Source organism: Equus caballus, chromosome 5, assembly GCF_041296265.1.
Source record: "Equus caballus isolate H_3958 breed thoroughbred chromosome 5, TB-T2T, whole genome shotgun sequence".
Classification (NCBI taxonomy): Eukaryota; Metazoa; Chordata; class Mammalia; order Perissodactyla; family Equidae; genus Equus; species Equus caballus.
Window position 1 is genome coordinate 27,501,340 of NC_091688.1, and position 19,401 is coordinate 27,520,740.

The 19,401-nt window shown below is 46.2% G+C and overlaps 1 protein-coding gene, 1 long non-coding RNA gene and 2 other non-coding genes across 13 annotated transcripts in view; 3 read left to right on the forward strand and 1 right to left on the reverse strand.

Annotated features, from left to right (window-relative positions):
- The window catches only part of LOC138924241 (uncharacterized), a 66,239-nt gene extending 56,730 nt beyond the window's left edge, over positions 1 to 9,509 (forward strand). Inside the window, exons 9-10 of the long non-coding RNA XR_011439069.1 lie at positions 5,011 to 5,109; positions 6,394 to 9,509. This is a non-coding gene — a long non-coding RNA (uncharacterized lncRNA). The remainder of the gene's footprint in view (positions 1 to 5,010; positions 5,110 to 6,393) is intronic.
- Positions 8,535 to 8,615, forward strand: MIR29B-2 (microRNA mir-29b-2). The gene has a single exon (NR_032844.1). It is a non-coding gene; the product is annotated as a microRNA mir-29b-2 (primary transcript).
- MIR29C (microRNA mir-29c) lies at positions 9,091 to 9,178 on the forward strand. The gene has a single exon (NR_032845.1). It is a non-coding gene; the product is annotated as a microRNA mir-29c (primary transcript).
- A 5,443-nt stretch (positions 9,510 to 14,952) lies between the features above and the next one.
- Positions 14,953 to 19,401, reverse strand: part of CD46 (CD46 molecule) — a 67,552-nt gene continuing 63,103 nt past the window's right edge. For 6 of the 10 annotated variants that reach the window (XM_070266248.1, XM_070266252.1, XM_070266247.1 and 3 more), the window contains one exon: positions 14,953 to 15,784. In XM_070266248.1, the coding sequence (XP_070122349.1) occupies positions 15,730 to 15,784 (55 nt within the window). In that variant the 3' untranslated portion in view covers positions 14,953 to 15,729. 10 annotated transcript variants of the gene reach the window in all.

The window sequence follows — 19,401 nt, forward strand, 5'->3', positions numbered from 1 at the left end:
CCGTCTGCTTGCCGCTTTGCTGGACACTTACCTGGGACTCATAATCATGAGCCCACGCCCCTCGCACCCCCAGGAATGTGTAGCAAACAGGGACTTGGGCTAGGACTCAGGCAGGAGGGAAACTGATGAGTAACCATCGTCTCGCATGCACTCTGTGATGTTGCGCTGCTTCTTTCACATTTGCTAGCTCATTTGTTCCTCAAACAACCCTGTAAAGTAGGTGGTATTACCCCGCTAGTTGATGAAACTGAGCCAGAGAGAGTCCTGCTAAGATCTGACTGCTTCTACCTGCTTAATTTGGGTCACCCACCCAGGTCCCCTGACTCCAGTTGTCATTTGGGTTCTAGTTGTGCTCTTCTACTGACCAGTGGGATGGGGGCAGCGATGGACAGTTGGTCAGTTGACTTGATTTCTGTTAGCCATAGGTCCCCCCTTGATATGTATTGAAGGGGGAAGGAAATCTCAGAATATCCAGATTCTCCTAGTCACTGATTCTTTCAACTTGTTGGTGCTCTTGTGAAAACTGTCTTGCTCTTCTTGGCTAGAAAGCCAGCCATTCACCATGTGTTTCTAGTGAGATTTCCTCCGTACGGAAGCTTCTGGAATATGTGGTCCTTCAAACCGTTCTGACACATCTGTACCACACTTCAAGCATGTGCATATAGTCATGTTTCTGCTAAGTAGCTCTCTTAGAGATGAGGCCTCCTTGTGGGATCTCTGAGATTTTTCCAACAGATATATAAGGTACGCACAGAGCTTTGCCCCAGCATGCACGTTGTGTGTGTGTTACCTGTTGGCTAATTAGTGTACAGCACCTGCCTGAAGAATTGGCTAACGTACGATGTAAAGTAAGATACTGGTAATGCTGGCTTCAGCTCTGAATGTTCGCTTCATGATTGACTTGAAAAAGTAGGCCTTACCCATGGAGAGGAAGGTAGGTGAGAGAATTCTCTGGTGTCGGTGTTCTCTGAATGCTGAGCACAGCACCCGCTCTTTCTAAGGGGTGCTGAGGCGGGGCGTGCACTGCATGCCTTCTTGGCCGTGCGGCCCTCTGACTGATCTTCATTCGGATAGACCAGCACTGGTATGAAGGAGAAGAGAAGTCTTTATCTTTATGTACAGCACATTTAGCAAAGATGGTTTAGGCTTTATCCAGTGGTGTGCCTTGAGGAGGGATTGCGTTTGGATAGGGGGCAGCCTGCAGATGTCTGTCCACTTGTATCCCTGAATGCAGCTCAGCCTGCAGAGAAACTGTGTGATGGGGAATCCACAGGGGAGGTGTTTTGGTGGATGAAGCCTTCAGTCACTACATGTGAAGGTGTGTCTTATCGGACCCAGTTCTTTCCGTTTGCCTGGAGTGTGGGAAGGTGATTCTGGGAGGGTGATTCTGCTAGACTTCAGGGAGAACCATGGCATCCTCTTTGCTGAGGGCTCCTGGGGAAAGACAAAGTCGTCTTTATTATTTTTTTTAATTTTATTTATTTTTTGTATTTTTTCTGTATATTATTTTTTGTTGACGTTATGATAGTCTACAACCTTGTAACATTTCATTTGTACATTATTATTTGTCAGTCATAAGACGAAGCCTCTTTATCTGAGAGGGGGAGGCTGGGTGTCTTTGACAGGGTCTTTCCAGTCCCGAGCCCATGGGAGTCTGATTGTTCCCAGAACACCCTGAGGTTTGGGTGCCAGCATCTAGAGCGGCCCTGTGGCTGCATTCTCCATCTTTCCTTTCTGCCTTTGACGCAAGCCTAAGCTGGGTTGGGGCAGGGGGGCACGTGAGCGTTGGGGCTGGAGCTCTAACCTTGTTCCCCTTGTAGAGAGAACTTCTGGAACTGACCCTATAGGACTGATATTATTTGTAAATAAACAAAGGAGAGAGGCATGTTGTCTGTCATCCTTTCCAGGAAGGAGCCCTGAGCCGCTCTTAACCTGTATTTGTACCACTGCCACTGTCCACCCTGCTGATGCCCCCAGCCCTAGGGACCTTTGATAGGCACTGGAGACGTGAATGAGTGTGTGTGCGTGTGTGTGTGCATGTGTATGTGTGTGGCAGCACGGGAGGCAGGGCCAGACACGGTTTGCTAAAAAGGTAGAGATGGGAGAGGAATGTCTCAGGGCAGGTCCAGAGCTCGGGGACCACCAGTGTTGCCTGCTATGCTGAAGACTCAGGTGTGTGTTCAAATGGGCATGCTATTTAGAGATAACTAGAGTCTGAAATAAGCTGATTAATGGCTAAATGAAGGTTGTATTAAATATGGAGAATCATATAGCCTTTTGTGTTATTCCTGCCTGCAGATTTAGCATCAAAAGGCCTGACAGGTCTGGGACCTTTCAGTGGGCACTGCTGTCTGTAAGATTGTGCTCATTTTATATGGACTTTTTGTCTCCTTTTTTCCTCGTTTCCCACTCTTACTCATTTCTTAGGTATCCAAGATTATTTGTTGGTGCATTTGCGTTATTATTTCCTTGGGGTACAGTTCTTCCTGTGTCTCTGTCTCTGACGTTGTTGAATGTATGACCTTTATTTCCAACGCGAACAACCACAAGCTCATGAACCATCTCTGAGACAGGGCAGCTGCCCACAGAGCCCTCCTCCCCACCTAAGGCCTGCAGTGGGTCATCCAGACCCCAGGGGACGAGGGTCGAGGGTGTCCTTGCCAGGACTAGCTTGGCTCCATAGCATGCTTCCTATTTGGAGTGGGGGTTGCTCAGGCACAAACCTTCCAGACACTGTTAGCTGTTTCTTCTTTTCGGCTTGAACCCTGAGTAGTGGCTTTGAAAGTCTGAGACCACATGCCACCCTGCTAGGCGAGGAGAGGGACAGAGAGGAAGGGAACACGGGCTTCTGGCCACTAGCCTCTCTCTAAGACAGGTGAATTCTGTGATCAAAAAGGAACTCATTTAATCTTTTGGCCCTGATGGAAGTTATTTGTATTTTCTCTCTCTTTTTCCCTCCTCGCCCTCCCTCCCTCCCCCCAGCCTCCAAAAGAATTTAATCTGCTGGACAACAAACAATACTGTTATAAAACTTTGAAAACAAGAGGGCGAGGCCTCCCTGACAAGAAGAAGGGCATGCCGGGTAACGGCCGAGAGAGCCTGCCAGGCTGAGATGGAGCCGGGCGAGAGCCCAGTTGGCTGGGTACCTGAGTGCCTGCCCCTGCCCAGCCCGCCATCCGCGCCATCCCCAGTCCAGATGGGAAGGAACCGAAATGAAAGCGGGCAGAGAAGCGCTTGAAAAAGGGAAGTTCATACGTGTTCCCCTCTCTCTGATCTGATGAGAATGCACTAGACTGTGAAACTTCCTCCCCTCCCTCCCTCACACTCCCTCCCTCTTCTCTCCTCCTTCCTCCTCCTGCCTCCTCGCACCACTCACTGTTCCACGTCCTGAGACTGGCAGACAGAGGGCCTGATAACAGAATAAGACTGGAATAGCAGTGTAGGTACAGCTACTAGCCGGGCCAGCTGCTGGGGAAGCAGGAGAGAAAGGTGCTCTAAGTTGGCTTTGGACTCTGGACCTACCCTCTGTCTACCCAGCCTCCCTCCCCCAACTAGGGAAGTGGAACCATGTCACGAGGTGTGCCCCAGTCCATGTGCTCTGCCAGGTGTGTGCCCAGGTACTGGGTAGAACCGCCACTTGGAGGTTTGTGGGTATGCCCCAGGCTTACTGGTAGCCTGCTGGGGGCCATGCTCTGGGGAGGATGTCTGACTTGTGGAGATGCTCTCCTCTCCCTCCAGGAGGAGTGAGGGCTGTGCTGCAGAGGCCGGGGCCCACCTCTGGCGGGGCTCCTGGGGACAGGAACGTGCTTCTCCCAGCAAGCAGGCACGAGGTCCTGTGAGTGGGGTGCCTGGTGGGATACTGCATCCGCTAGTTACTTCTTGGCGCCTGAAGGAGGGGGCAACCCAGCTCTGCCTGGGGAGATGGGGAAGCTGGGCTCTGGGGCATGTCTCCCCCAACCTGCAGAGTTAGATTTCACTTGAGACTGAAGTTTCACTTCTGATCCATCTTTACTGAGTTGAGTAAATGATTTGGGAGTGACAGGGGAGCAACATTGGTGGTTTTCCTTTGGATCCACGTTGGTTTGGACCTGTGAACTGTGTGGTAGGCATTGTGTTTGTGTAATAGACCGTAGGCATGCTCGCTTTTCCTCTTGGGGAAAGCACTGGCTTCCTTGAAAGCACTTCATGGCTGCGCCCGTCCTCCTCCACTGGGGCTAAGCCATTCTCTGGGGGAACATGCAGACATCCATGCTCCTGTCTTTACTGCGTCCCTTCTCCTTCCCTTCACTCCCCACTGTCTCTTGCTGCTCCCCACACCCCATGACATCCCAAGGGCAGAGTAGCCATGGTGTGCCAGCCTGCCAGCCACTCCCACCAAGGGCTTCTGTGCCCTCTACTGGGTCTGGGAGATCGCTAGGCCCAGGTTTTTGCCAGCGATGTTGAGGAAGGGACAGAGAACCTAACTTTGTGGAAAGCGGCTCCCTGGGAACATAGGCCTCCGTACCCCTGCCCCAAGGGAAACCAGAAGAGCTGATGCTGGGCCCACGTCACTGAGAAAGCTGTGACTTCTGGCTCTCTTACCTCAATGGGCATTTGAGGGGCTCACTGGGTCTGGAGTGTGTTATTCCCACTTTGGGATCCAGGGTCTGGGAAGTGTGGTGGTCCCTGGATGCTGATCCCGCCTTTTGGGGGCCACACTGCCGGAGAGAGCGAGCCAGCTCCATGTTCCCCTTCACTCCAGCCCCCCATACACATACCCTTCATTTTATCACCCTTTCCTCTGATTCGGTAACCACAGCTAGTTGGCAACAGGCCCCACCCTGACAACTCAAGACAAAATGTCCAGGACACTGGGCCTGGACCAGAGCCAGAGTGACAGGAAGCTGGGTTGGGCCTCTGAGTTCATACACACAATGGTGTGGGACTGTCTGGAGGGCAGAACGTTCCCCTTTTTCAAAAGGGCCTTCCCCAGGCTCCTCTCTCACCAAGATGACTCTTCCTCCCTGCCAGGAGCCCTGAAACCAGCATTCCCAGTGGCAGGAAGATGGATGATCTGGGCTCTGCTTCCGGCACCCCTCCCCCGCTCTGGCTGGAACTTGCGTCAGTCATGTAAGTAGCTGTGACTCAGCACCCAGCCGGGCCGGGAGGGAGAAGCTGCTGCCTGGCAGGAAGCTTCCCAGCATTCTGGATTTGAACACACTGTGGTAGCACTGAACAAGCCAGCAGCATGAGGCTCCTGGGGGCGAATATCTGTTTGTTCTGGGGGTTTGCTTCTGGATTTCTTAAACAAGTATTTCTCTCCTTCCCGTTTGCCTCCCATGTTATTTTTGGGGTACCGTGCTGGGCATAGATAGGGTTCTTAGGACTTTAAAAAGACAGCATCCTTTATAAAATGAAGTGGCAGCTCTCTTTTCCATCTCCAGCCTGCTCTTTAGCTGATGGCCCGTGAATTGTATTTAACCCTCAGATCTTTTTGTTTGGCTGGCACAGGGTTGTTTTGGTTTTTGTTAATGTATCTGATTTTGCATGCCTTTAGACAAAACACAGCCTCTCCAGGTCACTGTACTTCTTTCTGCTGCATGCTGTCACTGCTTCTCTGTCTTAAGTTTCCGGCCCGATATTTGAGCATGCAGTGACCAGTCTGCCAGCCCCCTTTCTGTTCAGGTGAACACTCCGAGGCCATTCCCCGGAGGTGCAGGCCGCTGTTCTGAGAGTCTTGGCTGAGCGGGAATTAAAGCCCCTGTATTCTGATTCACTCCGTGGTGACCTTTCCTCCACCGTAAGGTCCCTGCCCAGGCAGAGGAATGTCCTAGGCATGAGCGGGTAGGAAAACCTCCAGATCAGATGTGGGCCCAGAGATGGACGGGGGCTGCAGTGGGGCTCCCCAAGCCCTCTTCCTGCATGGTGGCACCTCCCAGGGCTGACATGCCCACCCCTCTGGGTGGGTGGTTTTCCTTCCCAGCAACCTACCAAGCCCTTTTCCACTGGCCTGTTTGCATGGGGCCATTAGGTCAGGGTGGGAGGATCGCACCACCTGCCTTTGACAGTGAACCCTCAGTAGCCTGGGGCTTTCCCAGGCTGCCTTCTTACCCATCTGGGTGCCTTGGGCTCGGTGCTGGGGAGAGCAGGCCCTGCCCAGCCCCCATCAAAACACCCAGCTACATCCAACTCGGGAACAAAAACACCAGCCTGTTTCAGGTAAGTGAGTCATTGCCCAGCTGACTTGGAGAGAGAAGCCTGGTTCTGTTGGGAGGGCTGAGATCTGAACAGAACCTTTTATCCAGTGGGATTGAAAGGGCAGAAGGTTTTGGTACTAAGATTACTTTCTTCCTCCTCTTCTTTTAGAGTATTGACAGCGATGCATTGTTAATGATTTCTTATCTCTTTTTCCAGAGAGCTAAGAGTATTTTACAACTCAGGAGCTGGGAGCCCGCATGCTGGTTCGAGTCCCTTAGTTCTCTCAGTGACAGTTGCTCCTCTGCCCTGTGCAGCCCCTCTCAGCTCTGGGCTGAGGCTTCCTGGGTCACAGGCAAGACATTAACTAATCACCTGGATGACCAAATGGCATAAGTGTGTTCTGAAGGAAAAGAACTTGAGGGTGTGAGAGGGCCACCAACCGGAAGCCGGGCTAGCCCGGGGGAAGCTCTCCTGAGGAAGGGGGTGCTGAGCTGAGAGCTCAGGGAGGACTTCCGACGACCTGGGTTACTTGGGGTGGGAGTGGGAGGGTCACAGTTATGGGAGAGTGGATGGGGGGTGTTCCAGAAAGAGGGACCAGCGTGTGCAGGAGCCTTCTGGTGGGAGGAGGGATGCTGTCTGCGTGACTGAAGGAGACCTGCGTGACACCTTAGGAAAGGGTTTTGTGGATACTGGCAGTTGGAAGTTGCTAAGGAAGAAGGGTTTGACTGAAATAAGAAGCAGAAAAGCTCAGAATTACCAAATGTAGATCTCCTTGAACCCCTTTGTTTTATAGGATTCGAACCCCACAGTAATGACATTTAACACTCACTCCTCACCTTAAAACCCTAGCAGTTACCTGGTTAACAGGGCCCAGCTGGTGGCTGCAGGTGTCCTCACTCACAGCCCCTGCGGGCAGAACTGACCCTCAGCTCTCCCACCTGTGGCTGAGGCCTTGCAAAGCCCCACAGGCTCCCTCGCCTGGGGCCAGTGTCAGAATCACTGAGGAGTCCAGCACAGGCCTTGCGGGGTGGTTCATCTCAGCGTCTTCCCCACTCCCACAGCCACGCTATGGAGACCGCAAGCCACCAGAGGTGCAGGACAACAAAACAAGTCACCCCAAACCACCTGGCCCCTTGCAATTGCAGTCGTGCTCTCATCTCCGCCCCAGTTTAATGTGTGTGCAGTGAGTAACATCCCACGTCCACGCAGAAATATTGCCTAGGATGCCCCCGCCCCCAGCAGCCTTGCTCTTAGTGAAGTTCAAGAACAGACAGAGATGAGAGTACAGCTGTGGAGCAGGTGGCAGTGGGCAGAGGGGCAGGAACACAGACTTTGGAGTTAGATCTAAGATCTTCCCCATTCATTAGTCCTGAGACTCTGGACAAGGTTTTGAACCATGTTAAGGATCAGTTTCTTCTGCAAAAATTGGGAATGATACCCGCCTCACAGGACTCTTGTGAGAATTAAAGAGCACAGCTTGGTATTCAGAGTTTATTTCCTTCTCTTCCCTAGACAGCACATGCTGTCACTTCCAGGAGCCATGAAAAATATAAGCCTGTATCTGGAGGCCTAAGGAATTGGTAGGAAACGTGAGAGATACAGACTCTACTGTGTGGCTCTTGTTTGTCTTGGTTGTGGTATCAGAGGACAGACAGCCATGTTTCCTTAGCTTCAAACAACCAAAAGAGATGGGAAATCAAACTTAAGCACAGTTTGCAAATCCTATTTTTAGGAAATTTTGAAAACAAAACTCAGTTCTTGTGTTAGAGGATGATCTACTTAGTACAATTTTAGGACACCGGATTTTTGTGTCACACCAGAGGTGAAATAAGATTGCCAGTGTTCTGACACTCATATGGCTGGAAGGAGGAGCCCATGCTCTTCCTGAAATGGGCACATGGAAGAGTTGCTCTGGCCAGGTGAAACTCACCTTTGTGGAGTGGCTGGAGCCTCATAGGCAGACAGGGTGCTGGTTTCTGATGAAGTGAGTAAAATCGGAAAACGCTTTGCATTTGTGAACTATTTTACAAAGTAGGCAACACTAATGTAAATATTCACACATTTTAATTCAGCTTTGGCCATTTTATTTCACCATCATATATATAATAGTTTGTAGGGACTGGTGGTGGCATTAAACAGAATTAACTAGGATTCATGAGTTTTGTATTGCTATTGTCTATGTGAAGCATCAGCCGTGACTTCCCTTTTCCTTGAGCATCACTGTGTAACTCTCCTCTTTGCCTTTCTAACGGATCGTTATGTTATCACGTCACAAGTAGAACTGCAAGAAGACATTTCTCCTCAGGGCAGAGGCTGGGTCTTCCGATCGCATCTCCTTTCTTCAGTGAGATCCTCTTCTTCTGGAAGCTGGTTTCACATGGTGGCTTAGATTTTTCCATCTTTGTATCTAGCACCATTTGAAATCAGTGTTTTAGGAGTAAGAATTGCAGCACAGCAAAGGGCCAACCGCAGAGGAGCTGCTGCTTGTGGGACTGGCTCCCCTCCTCCTGCCACCTGAGCTGGTTCAAGAAAGGAAGAACTTGAAAAGCAGAATACACTGTTGAGTGTGGAGGGGTGACAGTGCAGGGAGGGGTTTGTATTTGAAAGACATCCAGTGGTTGGAGCAGGGGCAGAGGTTGCGATACTCTTTTCTGTTGACAGATGGCAGCAGCCACCAGTAGTAACCTGTTGGTAGGGCCTTTGAGCACAGCGATGGGGAAATGCTAGATTGAGTACTTGATTGTACTAGGGAGGGGGAGAGGGCTGTGTACCTGCAGGACTGTTTCATCCACATCAGAACTGTCAGCCTGCTCCTAGATGCCCTGGAACATTGAGCTGCCGTTGCAGCCCAGCTGAAATCAGACTTGCCACCTGCACTGTCAAGTGCGGCCCCCCAGGAGCACCACTGGACCCATCTCTTACACAGGCTGACCGATTTCTCCTGGTGTTCAGAGTCTGTTTTTGTCTAGCACCATTTGAAATCGGTTATGATGTAGGGGGAAAAGCAGCAGCCTCGAAGCCTCGTGCCAAGTCTGGTCAGCAACCCCCTGTGGTTTCCTGGAAGATGGATGGGCAGAGAGGGGGAAGGAAGATCACACGTTTTCCTACTAACTTCTTTAACTGCATTTATGATACTTTATTGCAGAGGTAAGACAGAATTTAACGGATTTTTAAAAACAAATCACTAGAATGTGTCTGATGTCCTCAGTTGCATTTTGCTGAAATGTGGTGGTGCTGTAAATTCTATAAATTCATTGGCTGTTGAGTTATCTTTCTGTGAAGAAGAGTCTCTTCATGCATCCTGACCTTAATAAATGTTTTGCTGTATTCAACTTATTATGTCTGTTTTTCATCTCTTATTTTCCATTTATAATTCTATGCTGATGAGAAAGGTCCTGAAAAGTTAATTTGCTATGCAGATCTTACCTACTTCATAACAAATTTGAGGTAGTTTACAGCAGACAGACATTAAAAATGAAGCCCGTTAAGACAAGAACGAATTTATAGGAGCCAAGAAACAAAAGGAGAGAACAGATTACAGGAGAGAGAAACGTGGAAGACCTGGGCCGAGGGATGCTCCTTACTGAATGGGAAAACTGACGTTGGTCGAGACGGGCCGCAGCCCTGGCCCCCCTGCAGTCAGGGTTCCCTCGAGAAACTTGCTTAACTGAACCTACAGTCACGGGGCCCTTGAATGGGAGCAGCCTGAGGATTCCAGTTGCGTTATGAGACGCAGTTCTACTTTCGGCTGTTCGTTTCTATCGCCCCTTGAAGACAGGGCGGACCCGTTCTGTAGGGGTGTTCAGAGATGAGCCAGATTTGACGTTAGAGGGGATTGAACTTGGGGAATCTTCAGGGAGGACGGCCGTGGCCCTTGACTGAGCTTTTGGCACAGGAGCTGCATGGCCAGCTGTGAACTACCTGCAGTACTTTTATTTCACTCACACGGTTCTCAACAGGTGGTGGCAACTCAACCACCGGGGAAGCTTTTCTAAGTCCACATCCTGCCAGTCTCCCCCCAGATGCTGCCCTGCCCTGTGGGGTCGGGGCGGGGGGGAGTGGAGGGGGGGTGGGTAAAGCATCTGCTGGGAAAACTTCCCGGTGAATGAGATGTACCCCATCTCTGTGGCTGCAGTGCTATTCCAGGCTGTGGACTGGAGAATCCATGTTCTCGTCCCTGGGATGTGGTGGTGGGAATAGTTAAGACTAAATTGTTTTTTCTTCTTCTCTGCTGAGGTCGGCCACGATAGGACCTATGGGTTGTAACCAGCTGAACAATTATTGATGCTTCTGCCGTGTCCCAAGCTCCAGCCTGGGTATTGCAAACACAACAAGTAAGACAAGCATTCTGCCCGCAGGCAGAGCCGATTCCAGTCCCCAAATGAGTAAGTGCTAGAAGATTGGGTTTAGCATTAAAGCACAAAAACAATGAATTAAAACATATTTTCCATAAAGTATCTGGTGCTCCCACTGAGTGTTTAATTTTAAACAGTCCACGTGTCTAGGTCACGAGAAGCAAAGCCCAGGCCCCGAGTAACTGACTGCCTCTCACACAGGAGCACGTGCTTTATTCGTGGAGGCTGACAGCCCTTGCCCTCAGTTGCCATCCGGAGCTTCTTCGTAATAAATGGTAAGCAGGATGTTTCTTCTGGAGACATCTTGAGTCTGCTTTCAAGGCCATACTTTCGATCTGGATAGAAAACGTATGGTCAGGCGTGCGTCCACTTAGCTCCGTTGACCACACATGTGACTGTAAACGTGGGTGGAGAGGGAGTGTCAGACTGAAGCCACCCTCAAGCCTCATGCGAGTTGTTCTGGAAACAGTTCCCGTGTGTGGACAGAAAGGCCGATGAGTTCTTGATAAACGTGAGGCAAGTCACATCTTTGACCATTTAGGTGGAACAGAATGTGTTGTGTCTCGACCTGGTAATTCTTCAGGGAAGATGTTGGCCCAGGCCTGCATTTTGAGAAGCTGGTGTAGAGTTTCAGGGGGCTTCCTGGCAGACCAGTGCGTCCCTATTTTGGGGCAGCTGTAGAGTCTTCCTTGACACAAGAAAAGATATATTTGGGGTTTGTCCTACTGCGCTCATGTCCTCCCCACCTTCCAACTAGATTCTCCCAAGGAGCCTTCCAATAGTCATTCTTAGGAATCCCAGCCCTACAGGCTCTGGCTTAACTGCTCTAGGATGGGGCCGGGACATTCCTTTTTTGTTCGAAAGTCTCCCCAGGTGATTCTAATGTGCAGCCAGGGTTGAGAGCCGCTCCTCTATGGATTTGTTTCTACAAGGCGTTACTGCTCAATGTGTGGTCTGAGGACCCCTGGCATCAGTGTATTAGCTTCCTGTGGCCGCTGTACCAAATACAACAGACTTGGAGTCTCTCTGAGTCTCTTCAGGTGCTGTACCAAATACTGCAGGCTGGTCAGCTTATAAACAACTGCTATTTCTCCCAGTTCTGGAGGCTGGGAAGTCCAGGTCAAGGTGCTGGCACTCGGTGTCTGTGAGAACCAGCTTTCTGGTTCACAGACAGTGCCTTCCAGCTGTAACTTCATATGGCAGGAGGGGTGAAGGGACTTTCTTGGGTCTCTTTTATAAGGACTCTGATCCCAATCATGAAGGCTCTGTGCTCAAGACCTAATCACTTCCCAGCGGCCCTACCCCCTACTACTATCGTCTTGGGGGTTAGGATTTCAACATTGGAGTTTGAGGGCACACAGACATTCACACCATGACAGTATCTCACAACAACACACACACAGTTCTGGAGGTCAGAAGTCCAAAATCAGTTCCAATGGGCTGAAATTAAGGTATAGGGGCTCCCTCCAGAGGTCACAGGATAGAATCAGTTTCCTCGCCTTTTCCAGCTTCCAGAGCTGCAGTCTTTGGCTTGTGGCCCCTTCCTCCGTCCTCAAGATCAGCAGCATAGTGTTTTTGCTTTAGTGGTCACATTGCCTTCTGCGGTACTCAGATCTCCCTCTGCCTGCCTCTTAGGAGGATACTTGTGATTGCTTTAGAGCCCCACCTGAATAATCCAGGATCATCTCTCCATCTAAGATCTCTTCTGTAAAAGATCTTCTGCCATAGAAGGTAACATTCACAGGTTCCAGGTATCAGGACTCAGATTTCTCTGGAGGATATTAGACAGCCAAACAACCACCAGCATGGTGTGGAACTAGAAATGCAGAACCTTGGTCCCCACCTGAGACCTGCTGGATCAGAACCTGCATTTTAACAAGATCACCATGTGATTCACTTGCACACTATGGGATCCATCCCAAGGAATTCTCTAATTATTGACTCCCATGTCAAATACAAATTAAAGGTGTATTTTCTCTAGGAGCCTTTTTAGGTCACAGTGGATGATTATAGGTGACTGATCCTTTTCTCCAACATTATAAATAAGTGCTCATCCAAATGACAGTGGTCTCCAGAATTCTGAGTGAAGCCCCAAGCCCTAAGCACCAGGCTGTCAGAGCTCCTCTTTCTGATAGTTCAGCACGAGGCTTTCCACTGGGACATACAACACTTCAGTTCTTTAAAACCTGCATAAGCAAGGTAAATTCTGTAAACCTAGGTGGCTTCTCCTGTTAACATCAGTTTTACCACCCCCATACAGGTTTTCTTGGGCTGGCAAGTCAGGAATATGGGTGGGTAACTCTCAATGTTATCTATACTGTGGCAATTTGTTCACCTTCTCGTATGAAAGGGACAATAGCTGAAGGAATAGCTGAAGGAAAGATAGCTTGTTGACCACAGTCTCCGATGTTACACTTCTCTCATATTTAAGCAATAAGAGACAGAGTTTTGCCGTTTTTAAAATGCTAATTTCACAGAAGGAAAGCAGAAAAGAGCTAGTTACTACTAGATCTAAAATGAAATTAAAAATGGCTCTGGGGGGCCAGCCCGATGGCGCAGCGGTTAAGTTCGCACGTTCCACTTCTCGGCGGCCCGGGGTTTGCCGGTTCGCATGCCGGGTGCGGACATGGCACTGCTTGGCACACCATGCTGTGGTAGGCGCCCCACATATAAAGCAGAGGAAGATGGGCACGGGTTAGCTCAGTGCCAGGCTTCCTCAGCAAAAAGGAGGACTGGCAGTAGTTAGCTCAGGGCTAATCTTCCTCAGGAAAAAAAAAAAAAAAAAAGGCTCTGGGAATCAGAGCAATGACAAACTTCTGAATGACTAAGGAAGGGACTGTGAAGTGCCCGAATAGTCCACAGGAGGGCAGCAGAGCTATGTTTATAAAGACCATTTTGGTGAAATATTTTCTGAATCAGACTGGAAATGATGAACCCAATGCAGCTTAGGAAAAAAAATCTGTGATCACTCAATTTCACATTGTTTCTGGAAGACAGCAGACTATATCAGATCCTGCTCTTGAGCACAAATATGCAAACTTTTTATATATGCAAAAAATTCCATGATTACAATGCTGTCAGGCATCGCTAAAGTTTTAGAGTTGCCTATTTTCCTTAAACCTAGAATCTACTTTAACGATGCAAATTCCAATTCCGGCCTATCCCAGGTCTCTTCAACATTCTTTTATTGTTAGTCACCTTAAAAGCTCTTCCTATATATTTTATGCCAATTTAAAAACTATTCTATAGTCTCAAGTTAAGGCCAAATAAAATTTGATAATCTGCTGTATTTTTACTCAACCTTTCATACAGCCTTGATATTAGAAAGATTGCTTCTGTTTTTTAAACGACAGTTAGCCTTGTATGGTTATCCAGGCAACAAGACCTTAATTCAAGTCTTAGACATCTTCCGATTTCTTGAATGGGCTGAAATAGTAAAACTACAATTTTCTTTTGTCAATATAAGCCCTTATATCTGTCTTTATAAGTTTTTATGTAGAAACGGGCTGTGGGGCTAAGCAGAGGTTCTCAGTCTTAGCTGCACATGAGAATCACTTGGGAAACCTTAAAGACACCTTACACCCAGGCCACATCCCACATCAGTTACATGAGAAACCTCTGGGAGGCGGACACAGGCAGCAGTGAAGCTCCTCAGGGGATCCAATTGCAGCCATGCTTCAGAAACTGAGGCCTGGTCTCAGAGGTCTAGCTATTGGATTTAATTCAAGGCTGCAAAGACAGCAGGAATTACTTTTTTTGCATGAACAAAAATTTTATTAGTCTGGAAATCAAATTTTATACTTTATTGTTGGGACTTGGATTTTTAATTATTTAGTCACACCCACGCATTAAAGTGATGTGGAAGGTATGTTTTCTACCACATACAAGCATATAGATACTTAAATGTGGTTAACTCAAGGTCAGGTAATAACAGGCTATGAGAGCTGGGCAGAAATCAGGAAAAGCTTCCCACAATGGGCAGTATTTGAGCTGAGCCGTGGAGGATGGCCAGGATCTGGATGGGAGCCTGGGCGCTTCAGGCAACAGTGAACTAAGAACACGGCCGAGAGCACTGGGCCGATGGTCTGGCTTGACTGACAGCAGGTTATTTGAAGAAGTGGAGCAGAGAGAGAAGGCCTGGGAAGAAAAGCTGGGGTTGGATTATAGAAAGCCATCAAGTATCAGGCTGGTTAACCTGGACTTCCTGCTGCGGGTAATGTGGCGTCACCGAACACCTCTGAGCAGGAGAGGTACCTGCGGGGCTGGAGCGGAGAAGCCCTGACGTACTGAAGGCTCTGAGATGCGAGGGGCAGGAGGGATGACAGTGGGAGTGGAAAGCTTGGTGATGGGCCCCAATTAAAAGCACACTCTGCTTTCAGATAAAACACACTGGAAATAAACGCACCATCACAAATGAAACTTCTCCAAACCTACATTTTATTTTATGCCAGATTTGAAGATCCAATTTTCAAAAAGTGAACAGTAAAGATCACTATACATGGGACTTTTCACTTCAGATACTTGCTTGCAGTTTTAATAAACTTTTCAGTACAAAAAGCTGCTTTCTCTGTCATTTAAACAAACTTTTCTAGAGAAAACTGGTTTCCCTATATATTTAAGTAATCGATAATTTGACAAACAACATAATTTATATTTGCACAAATATATCAATCTCACATATAAATATACCAAGTTGAAAACAGTAAATTTGAAGCAAAAGTATTATAAAAAGTCTATTTTTGGTTGATCTAATCTTTGGTTGAAAAGCGCCTCAGTTTGGCTTTAAAAAAGTAAATAGTACAGCCATGCCTTGCTTCTAAGCAAGTGCTACATTCTTGAAGAGCATGTGAAAATGGGCACAGTAAACCTCCAGCTCTATATTGAATTCAGAATTCCTGTTTCTTCTGCCCAAACTTATCTTCCTGAAGTGCCTCATCAGAGATGACAAAGGGAAGGAACACGTGCAGTGCGTTATTAACATGACTTTAGGAGTGAAACAATGTTCACTCCAGGCCACTGTTGAGTCCCCAACTCATATCCTTCTCGGCAATGTTTCTTCGGCCCAATTTGTGCTACTAAATATAACAGCGTGAAACCAAACTTTAGAAATGTAATCTGAATCAGCGTGGCGTCCCTCCTCTTTTCCCACTGGCTTGCTTGAGAGACGCTGCCAGTGAGGGCTCAGAAGAGGCGGGATCTACTTCACCTGAGTATAACGTGCTGCCTCAGCTGTTTCCTTTTTCAGTCTCTTCCTACAACAGACAGCAAATACACAATTAAGTTTTCTTTCCTGAAATAAACAGCTTCATTTTTACTCTGACTTTTGGCAGATGAGGTGAGATGCACAGAAAGACCAAGATTCTGATACAACTGAAGGTTATCTGATGAATTTATTCCCAATGAAACTGCCTACTTTTAGATGACATATTACAGTAAGACATCTCCTTATTCAAGGAGGGACAGAAAACCACCTATAGCCAGAATTTAGAGCGGATTCTAATTCTCTTAAAGATGGAATTCTCTTTAAGAAAACTACAAGACCGCAGCGCTCACTCTGTACCACGAACCTGGTATCCTTGTTATGGGTGTTAGAGCTCCCTAACTTTTTACAGAAGTAGCAACTGATTCTAAATCCTTATTGATTCCCTAGACTGGTTTATTGACATGAAAAAAAGTGAAGGACAAATGCCATCCATAAACTTTATAGTTTCTTTAAATTACCAAGAGGTTAAAATAAGTTTTTAAAATGTGGAATTTTACTCTATGAACTTTAAGAGTATTTTCCGAAACTACTCTTAGGGAGGTCAAACTTGTTCAAAATCCCAATTTTCAGTGTTATTTTTAATGTTTAAGGTCTGAAGTAGTATACACATATTTGTAAAGACTTTTTACAATAAACTATATATAAAATCCATTTTAGCCTTGTTGAAGAGTTGGCATTTATCTTTCAACAAAAAAGATTTCAAAATCACTTTCCTTATGACTGACATGTAATTTCATTTTGAACTATATTTTCCTAACTTTGGAGATTTTATTAAAAAAATCATTTCCTCATCTTCATACTACCAGGGATATTGTTTTGACTTGCTCTATAAATGCAAATGTTGTTTAAGGGAAAACAGGCAAGATGTTCATACCCAAATTCATACATGTTTCAAAGAAGCATCAAAGGATGGTGACTACATTCAAGTCATGTTAAAATGTTGTCATTATTTCTTAACAATTGCATTCGTGAGAGTGAGAGAAACTAGAGAATAACTTTTGTAAATCTTTTCTTCCCGTTTTATTGGTATAACTTTTGTAAATCTTTTCTTCCAGTTTTATTGATATAATTGACATATTCTATGAGTTTAAGCTGTACAGCATAAAGAGTTGGTAATGTATAGTTTACAAAATGGCTAATACAGTAAATTTAGTTAACATCCATTACCTCACATAGTTACAAAAATTTTTTTGCTTCCTTGTGATCACAACTTCTAAGATCTACTCTTTTAGCAACTTGCCAATATACAACACAGTCTTACTAATTATAGTCACCCTACTGTACATTACATCCCAGTGCTTGTTTATAACTGGAAGTTTGTACCTTTTGATCATCTTCACCCAATTCATAGTCCCCCTCTACCCTTCCACTGCCTCTGGCAGCCACAAATCTAATTTCTTTTCCTATGAGTTTGGTTTTTAAAGATTCCACATATAAGTGAGGTCATACAGTATTTGTCTCTCTCTATATGACTTGTTTCGCTTAACATCATGCCCTCAGGATCCATCCATCTTGTCACAAATAGCAGGACTTCCTTCCTTTTTTATGGCTGAATATTTCACTGTGTATATACACACTGTATACACACACACACACACACACACACACACACAGAGACACACACATACCACATTGTCTTTATCCATTCATCCGTCAATGGACACTCGAGTTCTTTCTATGTCTGGTTACTGTAAATGCTGCTGCAATAAACAGAGAGGTGAAGGTACCTCTTCCACACAGTGATTTAGTTTCTTTTGGATAATACCCAGAAGTGGAATTGCTGGATCATATGGTAGTTCTGTTTTTAAGTTTTTGAGGAACCTTCATACTGTTTTCCATAGTGGCTATAGGAATTCAGTGTAGACCTTAACGTTTTAACAGAATCAAAATGTAAACTGAGGCACTGGTTTGTGGAAACCATTTAGTTCTCCTCTGGTCGCGTGGTTGACTTACTCTGGTAAGTGCTGTATGTAGCGCTAACCTCTGCTTTCCTACAAAGCAAGATAAACAGACACCATCACACACAAACACAATTAGGTACAGAAATTCAGTTCCAGAAGTCCACTTACAAAACAGAATTTTAAAAACCTGTATTTATAGTATCAAGAATTTCTGAACTAGGAAATTAATTCTTTTAAAGTAATTTCAAATGTTCAACTTATCTCACTCTAGAAACATTTCTTTTGGCCATGTATTATATTTTTGATCCTCTCCAAAACAAGAAACAGAGCAGTCACATATGAAGTACATAGTAAATATTTCCTCGTTTTAATTTAGGGCCATGGGGAAAGACTGTTTTCCTAATGTCACAATTTTAAGTTCCACTCTAAGATGAAACTTTTAAAAACGTAATGATTCCCACAGTGTTCAAGTTCAGTGACGCCTCATTTACCCCTGACTGTCAAGGAAATCCTGTGTTCCAGTAAGAGATTTTCCTAAATAACTGAAGTTTCCATCACACTTTTATTGTAACAATATATCTTTCTAAAATCTATTATTCTGGTCCAGTGCTGCCCAGAGAAATATAATGCAAATCACATAGGTAATTTTAAATTTTCTAGAAGCCACATTTTAAAAAGTATTTAAAAAAACAGGAAAAATTAATTTTAACATATGTCACCTAGGCCAGGATGGCCAAAATATTAACATTTTGCCGTTCATTTTACATTTTTTCATACTGTCTTTGAAATCTGGAGTGTATTTTGCACCTCCAGCACACCTTCCTCGGAACCGGCCACTTTTGAAGTCCTCAGTAGCCCCACGTGGCTATTGACTATTGCACTGGAAAATGCGGTTCTGGTCCCTGCCTTAGTAAATTGACTCTAAGAGACTAAAACTAAATTTGGACCAGTCAGTTATGCTTGCCACAGCAGACACTTCAGGGATGCCTACCAATGTAAGAGCCAACCAGGTTACTTTCGGGTACTTTGTTTCTCTTTGGGGGGAGCCATCATTATGAACCACCACTGTCACAGCACTATTCTTGCAATATGGTGATTTTTAAGGAATACTGTGGTGAGTGATGTAATAATTAGGCCTATCAGTATTTCTCCAAGACCATATTTTTCTAGTTTTCAAAGTCAATATATTTTTTTTCTGTAGTAGTGGAATCCTTTTCTTTAAAACAGAAACCCAATATATGGGAAAGATAATTAAGCATTAATATAAACTTAAAGAAATATTTGATGAAACGAAGCTACTTGAAGATGGTAAAAATCTGAAACTGAATTACTAATTACAGTTATTTTATATTAACTTCAGCGTTCATTTAACTAACTTCAAATCTTTACAGACACCTTGAAGCTCATGACAGTGTGAAAACGACTTTCCTGTTTGGCTTTAGCCTGAAAGAAATGCAAAGAGCACAGGCAGACGCACAGGGCTGGGTGAGCCCAGACTGCCACTCTAGTTGGTATGTTCTGTCTTTCCCTTTGCTCCTGCGATCAAAGACACCACTTGGCTTTTACCAAGAAACTGCCCTTCCTGTTGGCCTTTGTAGAATCTGCTGTGAAACTCTTGATTGTAACCTGGGTAGCGCCTCACATTGTAAGTGGTGGGATACACATCTCGCTCTCTTCCCAGCTATGTAGACGTGCATTTTGGCAC